The following is a 10,445-nucleotide window of genomic DNA, read 5'->3' as shown; positions in this document are numbered from 1 at the left end:
AATCATACCTTTTTGCTAGCACTGGGCAAACAGCTCCTCCCGGCTCATCCTTCATCCCACCTTCCTGCCCTTTTGGGAACATTGCAGCTCCTTTTCCGGAGAGCAGCCAAACAGCAAGAGGTTGGGACGGGACACGGATGGCGCCGGGCTGTTTCTGGCCCGACGGGATCGGGTCGGCCCCAAAGGCAGGAGCCCAAACTCCCCTTCCCGGAGCATCGCCTGCACCACTGGGGGTCACAGCCCCCCGCTAATCCCGTCTCCGTCTCACGGCGGGTCGCGAGCCCCCGGCTGATCCGGGAGCAGGGGCTCTCGTGTGCATTCGCTGGTGTGCAGTATCCGCCTTACCTGCTTTCCAGGCACGCTCGGTGTCTTGCTCCTGCTGCCTTTTCCCGTAAACCACGCGGGGGCTCCCGCACACCCCCGGGTGCCGCTCCCTTCACACGGGCCAAGGAGTCAGCGGCTCCGAGTTCGGAAAGCCCTGGGGGAGCAGCCGGACAGGTCCTCACATGCCCGCATCCGTAAGCCTCTGCTCCTGGCGAAGCCACGCTAAACAGCCCGGATAATTTTCCCATTCCCGCAGCACGAGTTGCTCCAGCCCCTGGCAGCGACGCTTCACCACTCTGCCCTGTGCAGAGCCCGTGGGGTCGCGTCCCTCTGGCCGAGGCCCCGTCCCCGTCCCCATCCCCGCATCCCTCTGCACCCTGCTCCTTTTCCCTGCAACTCCTCTGTGCCCGGGATGCCCCCTCTCCCGTCTCAGGGACTGGCTATTCCCCTTTGCAACATCTTTCGCTTCCCATTTTCATTTCTGGGCAGGGACCGGCACCTGGGGTGCAGGTGCAAACCGTGGGAAGAGTCGGAAGAAGAGAAAAATTAAAATAACAGTCTCCTGCTTTATTACCAGCAAGGGAGGCGAGCTGCTCGCGGCACGCAGCCGCCCCGGCCCGCGGGACCCGGGAGCCGGTGGCCGCTTCCGAGGAATCGGAGGCGCAGCGGAGGCGTCGGGCTGGGCCGGGGCGCCCACCCTGCCCCAAATCCCGGGTTTGCGCCTCCTTGCTCCTTACCTGCTGCCGGCTTGGGAAACGCGGACCGTCAGGCAGCCGCCCCGGGGCTGCGACGCCTCCGGAGGGGCAGCGCTTTGCACGGAGCAGGGGCCAACGTCCGGACCGCGCCAGCGGGAGGGCTCGCAGCCAAACCCGGCGGCTGCGGCAGGGAATTTCACCGGAGAGGGAGGGCGAGACGCGAGGCTACGGGAGTATTGCACCGAGGAAAGCCTCAACCTCACTCCTGGAGCCTGCCCCTGTCTCCGTCCTGGAGCAGCGGCAGCAGGGAGAAGCTCTCCGGAGAGCAGCGGGAGCGGGGAGCGCAGCCCTCGCGCCGTCTCCCTCCCGCGCTCGCGGCCGAGGACGGATGAAGGACAACGCGGCGCTCCCTGGCACCGCTCCCCCGCGAGCGCGAGCACCGCGGCCGCCCGGAGCGCCGAGCCGGCATTTTCGCCTTTTGTGGCCCTCTATTTTCCGGCTTCGCTGACTCAGCTCCTTTTTTTAATTCACGAAGTGAAGCCGGGCTCCGGCGACTTGGCCCTGCTTTTAACGCTTTTGCCTGCTCGGGTCACCTTATTTGCTACCGATAACGTGATCTCCTAGGACGCTGGAAGACAGCCCAGCCCGAAGAGCAACCCAAAGCTCCCTGGATCAGCTCCGAGGGGTTGACGCCGGCAGAGCCTGGGGTGTCCCCAGCCTTGGGGCGTGGGAAGTCACTCGTGTGCACAGGATTCCACCTTCCTGTGCACGGCCCTGAGTCGTCCCGAGAACAACCGTGCTTGACTCGTTCTTGGCGGTAAGCGCTGCCCGTCACCGTCGTCTTTGGGCAGTCTCCTTCCCCGCGAACGAGCGAGCTCGGAGGGGCAAAAGTTCACCTGCCCCGGCAGCTGTTCCCTGGATTTTCCTCCAGCCGGGAGCCCTATCTGCTGAAGGAAGCATCCCATCTCTGCACAGAAATACGTTAATAAAAAAGGGAGAGAGAGAAGACAGAGGAAAGCCCCGGAGCGCTTTGGAAGCTGTCTCTTCACATTCCAAGCATGCGATTCAGGTTCCTATCTGCGGTGCACAGTCCGTCCCGGAGGTGCTCGGTTCACAGTGTTGGTACAGTCGGCCAAACGGAGGGATCAGCTAGGAGATGTTTCCGAAAGAAGCTGGAAGGAGGAGGAGAGGAACGAATGAGCGGCCGGCGGGCTGGTGCGTTCGAGCTGCCCCACCGCCAGCCCCGGCGAGTCCCAGATCTTCGACGCCGAACGCCGCGAAGGGGCTTCGCGCTCTGCACCCTGCCGCCGCCGCCGCCGCGCTCAGACCCCGCACCGCGAGGCGTCCTGGCCACGAGCCCCGCGGGCTGCACCGGCACCGGCGACGCGCGGGCCGAAGAGGCCGAACGCTCGTCCGCAGGCTCGCCAAGCCCACCGCTCTCCTCGTCCGGATAGATGCCGGAGGGGGCACAGCCTCCGGCGAGCTCGGCTCTCTCGCGCCGTGGCCGCCCGCCGGCCCTACCTTGGCTGAGCAGCTGCAGGTTTCGGACCTCCTCGCGCACCTGGAGCTGCAGGACCTGCTGCAGGACCTCCTGCCGCTGCGACTCGTGAGCGATGCCCATGCGCTGCAGCTTCTCCGCGTTGAGCCGCAGCAGCGCCCGCCCTGCCAAAAACACAGCGCGGGTCAGCGCGGGAGCCACGGCGGCACGGCAGCAGCGCCCGGCCGCTGGTATCCCCGAGGGACACCTTCAAAGCGCAAGCGAGACGGGAACCCGCATTTGCTCACCTTCCCCCCCCAGGAGCAAGGGAAGGTGAAGGGATGGAGCCCTAAACCTGCCCGTTTGCTACCCGGCCCCCCGGCGGCACCACGGCCTCGGAGCAGCCTGCCTCATCCCGCGTTTCCCCTTGCTGCCCTGCTCCCGGCGAAGCTCAGGCTGCTACAGCGAGGCTGCAAGGGAAGGGACGGGCAGAAGCGCCCGCGGCCCAGCCGGGGAGAGGTCTCGCCCAGCGGCTGGCTTTCCTTCGGCGTCGCCCCGACCTCCTCCGGCTGCGCCGGCTGCTCTGCTTTCGGCGCAGCCCGTGCAGCCGGGGCCGCGGGGCTTTGCAGGCGGCCGGATGGGCAAGGCTGCCGCAGGCGGGACGCTCCCGATGGGCGCCGTGCCCTCGTCACCCTCCGGCCGTGCCTGGCTGGCACATGCACAGCTCCGGACTTGCTCCTCGGGCGCTCTCCGAACCCGACGCTAACCCCGCGCAGCCCGCGCCCCCCCCCAGCCCCAGCGCTGCCTGCCAAGCGGGGGGGCTCGAGGGCCTGAGCCTGGGGCCGGGGCCGGCTCCCGCGATCGCGTAACCTGCCCCCGCGGGCAGCAGCTTTCCATCGCTCCGCTCCACCTCCCGCATCGGGATGCATTTTCCTGAGCGCCCCGTCTCCGCCGGGGCGGGATGGCAGCTCTGGGGGGGGGGAACAAGAGGGACCCGTCAGAACGCATTAGCATCGCCGTCACCATCAGGCCACTCTCCTCCGGTCCAGGGGCTATTAAAAGAGGGATTTACAACCAGCTTTTGTCCTTGTTTCCCCGCGTGCGTTTGCTAATGCTTCCTCTAGTTCCCATGCAAGGGCTCGCCGAGCTCTCGCATTAGTGCTGTAACGTCGCTCCCGGGCACAAGGCTGTGGCAGAATAGCCAGCGCTCCGCTCCCCGCTGCTTTCCCAGGGCCGGGACGCGCTGCTCGGTGCCCGCGCGGTGACACGGGCTGCAGCCGCAAAGGCCAGGGGTTTGCCCGTGCCCTCCAGCAGTCCGTGCCCTCCTTTCCCGGCTCTGGCCACAAACACGTGCAAGCGCCTGAAGATTAATCCAGCAGCTCCAGTCCCTGCCTCTCCCTTAGCTCTTCCGCAAACATCCCTTTGCTTTGAGGATCTGACAGCCCCAGGTGTACTATTTGGGGGCGATCTGCTTCGTTTGGGCGCCGGCAAGGCCTGTAGTTGTGCCATGCAGCTGTTAAGCAGGCGGGTGACCCACAACAGCTGGACAGATGTGGAGCCGTGCTGCCATCCGCCCCGGCGGCAGCCAGGGGAGCGGGAGCCTGCGCGATCCTCATCCCCCCAGGAACTGCTGCCGCTTAACAAAGTGAGTCGCTGGGAGCTGAACCGCTGGCTTGGGATGGGAAAGGAGTAGCGCTGGAAATCCTTCTGCTTCTGGAAACGCTTCCGGAAATCCTCACCTTCGCCTTTACGCCTCACGATGGCCCAGCAAGAACGGAGAGCAGCTCACGAGGAGCCTCTCCGCACTGCTCCGGCCACGCGCCGGCTCCCGCAAGCGCCGGGGCAGACCCCGGCCCCGGGGTGCCACCTCTCCGTCAAACCGGGACCACGCACGGACGCGAGGGTCCAAGCCAGAATCTGAGCCCAAACGCCACGTGCAAGGGGAGGGAGCCGGTCCTGCGGCTATGGCCGCTCGGGGGAGTGGGTTTGCAGCTGGATTCAGGCCTGGGAGGGGACGGGGGCAATTTTTATCCCCCTTGGGTAGAAATCATTCTTCCTCTACAAAAAGTTTGCAGTATTAGAAAAGCTATAGAAAGATTCCTATTTGCTGATATCTAGGTGAGGGGAAAACAAGATTAAAATATCTGCGAAACTTCTCTTGTCGAGATCACAAAATCAAGGCTCGACTCATTCAGTAGATGGATCCGAGCTCAGCCCAAAGCTCAGTAAGTTGAATCCGTGCCCGCCGAGCAGCAGAAGAGCCCCGTCCACCCGCCGCGTGCCCGCGCGAGAGCCTGCGGGGACGGACCGCGGCCGGCACCGCGGGGGAACGGCAGAGCTGGGAGGCAGCCCTTATCGGGAAAGTTAGGAAAAGACGCTCCCAGCGCTTATTTTTCCCTCTCTCATGAACCTCATCCAGAGCAGTGATGAAGACGATCTCTCCCCCCGGCGATTTATGCTCATTTTGAACAGTTTCCAGCCTGTCCTGGAGTTCAGCCTGGTGGAAGATCCCTCCTGGCCAGCCTGGGAAAGGGGCCGGGGCCGTGGGAGTGGGGTGGGAGCCCCGGTCCCCCCCCGGCATTCGCTAGCGGGGAGGTAATCACACCGGATTGCAACCGCCCTCCGCTTCGGGCAGAAGCAGGTCTGATTTGGTGCCGGCATGAGCCAGTGCCCTGCTCCAGCGAGGAGCTGCCGTGTCCGCAGCCGGGGGGGAGCCGTCCGGAGCGTGGCGACCCGGCATGCACATCCCTGCCCTGGAGAGCACGGCGACTCTGCACGCACATCCCTGCCCTGGAGAGCGCGGCGACCCGGCATGCACATCCCTGCCCTGGGGAGCGCAGCGACCCGGCACGCACATCCCTGCCCCGGCGAGCGCAGCGACCCGGCACGCACATCCCTGCCCCGGCGAGCGCAGCAACCCGGGATGCACATCCCTGCCCCAGCGAGCATGGTGACCTGGGATGCACATCCCTGCCCCAGCAAGCGCGGTGACCCGGGATGCACATCCCTGCCCCGGCGAGTGCGGCGACCTGGGATGCACATCCCTGTCCCAGCGAGCATGGTGACCCGGCACGCACATCACTTGCTCGCGAGCGGTTTCGGCAGTTGGCGCCAGCTGCTGGGGGCAGCGGCTACGGTACCTGTGATGGCGTGGTGGGAAAACGCCTCCACGTAGACGAGATAGTTGTGCGGGCAGTGCTTCTTTAGCCATTTGCACACATCCTGCTGGGTCCACAGCACCACCGGCTTGGTGAGGCTGCCTAGCGTGGGGCTGGTGTGGTATATGCCGTAGTGGTCGCAGGCACGGCCCTGCAGAGAGCGGGAAGCAGGAGACGGAGAGAGGGAAGGCGTTAGCGGGACTCAGCACCCCGAGGAGGAAAAACGCCTCGTCCGGGAGGTCAGCGCGCGGGGCGGGGAGAGGCGCTGGGCACGGCGAGCCCTGCTCCGAGCCGCCGGCCCGACCGCGGGGACCGAGCCGCCGGGGCACGGCGGCGGCCGCGCGGAGGTCCTGGGGCACGGGCAGACCGCGCGCGGGCACCTCCGGCTGGGCTGCGCCCGCCGCCCTGCGTGGCGCTTTGCACCAACGCTGGCAGGGGAGGATGGCGCGGGAAAGCTCTGGGAGCCGCTGCCAGAACGGGCTGGGCAAAACCACCTCTTGTTCTGCCTCCCTCCTGGAATAGTCGGACCTTCTCCCCTCTCTCCCGAGCCGCCGGCTCCCCTTCGGGGCTGCCAGCTCCCGCGGGTGGTGACAGCTGAGCGCGGGCGGCGACGGCCCAGGACGGGCCGGGCTGAGGCTCCCCCAGCTCGGTTCACGCGTGGCCAGAAACAGCAACGTCGCTGGAAGCAGCTTCTCCGCCGCATCGGCCTCGGTGGGCAGGGAGCAGCCGACGAGCTCTCCGAGACGCTTCCTCTCCTCGTCCCGCTTCGAACCACCCACTCCCGCGAGGAGCCCAATTCACCACGGGGCTGCTGGGGCTCCGATCCCCCGGGAGCCACGCGAGCTCTGCACCTTTCCCGGGAAGCTGCTGCTTCTCCCTCGCCGCCGCCGGGAACCAGCTGCTGCCCGGAAGCGGGATGGACGCGCTTCCTCGCTCAGCCGCCGTCGGCCCGGAGCTGGCTGGGCGTGAAGGGCTCTTGCAGCCCGGCGGCGGCAGCCAAACCGCACGGGCAGCCAAAGGCACCTCCGAAACCCCACGGCCCTTTCCTGGTGCCGGAGCGGATGTGAGCCCAGGACTGCTGCTGCGAGCCCAGCGGCCTCCTGCAAGCTGCCCAGGGATGCGGTCCCGGCGGAGCAGCGGCCTCCGGGATAAAGCTTAGCGCACTGACTTTGGGATTTTAGGAGAAGGGCGAAGCTCAGCGTTCAGCTCCGCATCCCCTCCTCCGCGGAGGGGAGAGGCTTTGCCCAGGCCGCAGCTGCTCCGCGGCTGTTCCGGCTTTCGGGCACACGGGCAGCGGGACAAGCCCGGGAGCGCGGAGCAGAGGGGATGGAGCGGGGGCAGCGGTGCTAGCGGGGGGGGCCTGCGTTTCCTCGCAGGGCCCGTCTCCTCGCCCTCCCGCTGCTGCGCTCTGTTTTCTTGTCCGTGTTGCAGTGATTCCAAGGAATTGCAATTGCAGCCTAGATTAGTCTTGGCATGAAGCAAAGACGATGCCGCGTGCCGTAACAGCGCGGAGCAACTAGCCCCCCTCTCCCAGGGAAGCGTCCAACCAGCAGGATCCTCAAGGGTAGGAAACGAGGCTGGGGAATGCAGAAGTCCACATTTTCCCTTTTTTAGCATGCAGGGAAGAAGAGGGATTAGTGGATCCGCCCGGAGCGGGGCCCAGAGTGCCAGGACGATGCCGAGCCCTCATCCTCGTCCTCGTCCTCTGCAGGAGCGCGGCACCAAGCAGCGCTGGTGAACGTGGCTTCTCCGAGCGGCTGGAGCTCGTGGGCTCTGCCCGGGTGACGGAGGGACATTCCTGCCTCTCCCATGAGTCCTGGCCTGAGGGATGCCGCCGAAATGTGGGAGCAGGGGCCGCGTTGCCAGGGCCGTGCCGGCACCTTCCCGAGCGCGCCCAGGGCGCCGGGGGCCAAGGCAGAAGCGGCATCCAGAGCAGGGGCCGGCGTGGGAACCTGCCAGCATTCAGAAGGTCGACGGCACTCGGACCGCAGGACGCCGGGGTCGACTTCCGCGAGCGGATGCTGGCTAATTAAGCAGGCCTAACAGAGGAGCAGGGATAACGAGCGCAACGGGAACGCCAGGCATCCCTCCCGCGGTTGCCGAAACGGCCGACACGGCCCTGGCAGACGTCAAGCACGAGGCCGCTGAGGGCGGTGGGGCTCCGGGGGGCCACCCCGGCCCCGGCTCCGGCCCCGCCTGGGGGCGTCCAGCCATTCCAAAGGGACCTTTCCTCCAGCAGGATTTGCCTTTGGCAGCGGGTAATGGGAGAGCAGGGGGGAAGGATGCAAACTTGGGAGCCTGTGAATTGACAGCCCGGGTCCCTCCTGCAGCAGAAGGAGGCTGCGGAGCTACGCTGGGAGGCTCCCGGACGGGCTTGGCCGTGCTCCGGGCGGCTGTCGGGGCTGGGGGCTCGGGGGCAGCCATGGAGCCGCCTCCTCCGCGGGAGCTCCATGGCCCAGCTCCTGTCCCGCTCGGCTCCTGTCCCGCTTGGCTCCCATCCTGCTCCGAACCCCCTCCCCGGCAGGTCCCTGCCAGCGGCTACTGTCCCCGTTTCCTCAAGCCGCTCCGGGCACGCGGGGAAGATGCTCGTTCCCACGGCGGCGGCAGGAGAAGGACCGGAAGCCTTTGGCACGCCGTTTCATTAAGGCTCGCTAATGCAATAAAGCGCAGGATTTAACGAGGGAAACGCTCCGAGCCCGGCTAAGAGACTTTCCAACCGCGGAAGGGCTTTGAGGCATTATAAGGAATCGGGCTCCGGAGCGCTGACTTGCAAAACCGCGTCGCCTCCCTGCCGCGAGCGAGGGGGGGGCGCGGAGGCCGGGTCCGGTGCCCTCCCTGCCGGCGCGCGGCCGCGGGCCCGGGAGCGCCGCGGGATCCGGCGGGGGCGACGGCGGTACCTGGGAGCCGTCGGTGCCCGGCTGCCGCAGGAGCTTGACGGCGCGGCCGCCCTCGGCCCGCTGGCTCCGGCCGTCGTGCCAGGTGAGGCTGCTGCCCGCGTTCCTCTGCCGGCGGTAGCTGAGGTTCTCGGCCGACACCGTGTGCTCCAGGAGGCTGCGGCAGAAGCTGAGGCGGGCGGCTGCGGAGGGAAGGGCGGTGAGACGCGGATGCGGGCATCCCGGCGGCATCCGCGACGTCGGCACCGGCATCCCGCCGTTCGCCCTCGCTGATGCCGCGCTTGCCCCTGGGAGCGGGGGGATTTACGGAGAGCCCATGGGCTCCCCGAATAGCCCAGCCGCCCACCTGCCGCACAGAGGGTGCAGCTGGGGCCCGGCTCCCATCGGGGACCTCTTTCCACAGGGGATTTTATTGCATCCGGCACCGCAGCACGGAGGCTCGGTAGCGGGGGACCCGGGCATGCACCCTCCTCCGGTTTCCTGGCAAGGGGGGGACGGCACGAGGGGAGCCTGGATGCCCCTCCGGGGAGCCACCGGTCCCAATCCCGTCTTCCCGGGACCCTCACCGTGCCCTCGGGCCCCTCACCTGGCTCCGAGGCGCCGCGCGAGCCAGGGCCGGCGGAGACGCAGCAGAGGACCGGGCAGCCGGGCTGCATCCCGGCGGCAGGAGGGAGGCGTGTGGGAGCGCTCGGCACCGGCTCTGTCCCTGCCTCCCCTCGCGCCTCTTCCACGCCGGCCCGACTCCTCCCGGCGCCTCCGTCCTCCTGCCGACGGGCGGCCCCCAGCCAGCCCCTGCGCGGCAGCAGGGTCACCGCCACCTCCAAAAGGCCCTAATCCCCAGCGCCGCGGGATCTGGCGAGCTGCTCGGCCCGTGCTCCCTGCCGGCTCCCTCCTAATCCCGCGGCTGCTGCCGGGGCTGGGGGCAGCAGTGCGGCCAAATGGCACCAGGACCGGCGGGAAGCTCGGCGTGGGCTGCGGCAGGGAGCTGCGGCGTCACGGGGGCGGAGGGACCCGGCAAGGAATCGGCGCGCTCCGGGGACGAGCGAAGCCGCGGAAATCTCACGTGCGGCAGTAACGGGGTCACCGGCGGCTTGGGGCGTTCGGGGAGCAGAAGGCGCCGGAGAAACAGAGGAGGGAGCGCGGCAGCCGAGCAGCGCCCAGGCTGCCGGGGAGGCCGGGGCACGGTGCCGCGGGGCACGGTGACATGGGGCACGGTGCTGCAAGACACGGTGCCGCGGGGCCCAATCTGCCCCCAGACCGTGCCAAAGAGGTCGCAGCAACTTTTGGGGTCCTGCTGCCGGGCACCCGCAGGAGGAGGCTGCCAGCAGCCCCCGGCGCAGGCTCAGTCCGTGAGTGCCAAGCACGGGGAACGGCACGCGCGAAGGCGCTGGAGGAGCCTTTGGTGCCGGCCGGAGACCAGCAGAACAGAGCAGCTAACATTCGTCCGTGGCTCCGAGCGGTGCCTGGACCCACGGTGCCTCCCCGGCATCCCTCTGCGCCGCTCCGCCTCGGGCTCCCGCTCCCGCCTCCGAGGCCGCCCCGGCCCCGCGACGGACGCGCAGCACCTTCGCCCCTGCAAAGCACGGGCCGAGGGGGGCACCGAGCCGGCAGCACCCCGGCTCTCCCGGCCCAGCCCTCGCTCCGTCTCCCCCCGTTGGCTGCGGCCACGTCAACCCGGGGTCTCCCGTGCATCCGGCTCCCCGGCTTTTCCCTCCGCTCCAGCCCGAGCTGCTAGGAACGGCGGTGAGCAAGGAGCTCTGCTTCCCCCAGCATGGCCGCTTGGGGCTTCTCCCCCCCGAGACGTCTTCACGGCCGGCTGGAAAGCAAGTGCTGCGGCAGCTCGGAGCGGTAGCAGGCACTCGGGGGTGGGGGACGGGGAACCTCCCGGGAACGCTGC

The 10,445-nt window shown here is 68.0% G+C and overlaps 1 protein-coding gene across 1 annotated transcript; it reads right to left on the bottom strand.

The window, feature by feature from the left end:
* Window positions 1–860: 860 nt before the first annotated feature.
* Window positions 861–9,204, bottom strand: SAMD10 (sterile alpha motif domain containing 10). Its single transcript, XM_067307622.1, has 5 exons — window positions 9,135–9,204; window positions 8,552–8,736; window positions 5,637–5,805; window positions 2,542–2,681; window positions 861–2,149 (listed from the first exon to the last, which is right to left on the bottom strand). Exons 1-5 carry the CDS (start codon window positions 9,202–9,204, stop codon window positions 2,093–2,095), a joined length of 621 nt encoding a protein of 206 aa, XP_067163723.1. The 3' UTR covers window positions 861–2,092.
* Window positions 9,205–10,445: the final 1,241 nt, after the last annotated feature.

This window comes from Apteryx mantelli, chromosome 18, assembly GCF_036417845.1.
Source record: "Apteryx mantelli isolate bAptMan1 chromosome 18, bAptMan1.hap1, whole genome shotgun sequence".
Lineage (NCBI taxonomy): Eukaryota > Metazoa > Chordata > Aves > Apterygiformes > Apterygidae > Apteryx > Apteryx mantelli.
The sequence above is the reverse complement of the archived record's forward strand: the minus strand, read 5'-3'. Positions and strand labels throughout refer to the sequence as shown.

Bases quoted from the DNA above. Each gene is read 5' to 3' on its own strand.
- SAMD10 (XM_067307622.1), bottom strand. From the start codon at position 9,204: ATGCAGCCCGGCTGCCCGGTCCTCTGCTGCGTCTCCGCCGGCCCTGGC. The intron at 2,682-5,636 runs GTACCGTAGCCG...TGTTTTTGGCAG, and splicing joins TTCCCACCACGCCATCACAG to GGCGGGCGCTGCTGCGGCTC. The intron at 2,150-2,541 runs GGTAGGGCCGGC...CTCCGTTTGGCC, and splicing joins ACCTGCAGCTGCTCAGCCAA to GACTGTACCAACACTGTGAA.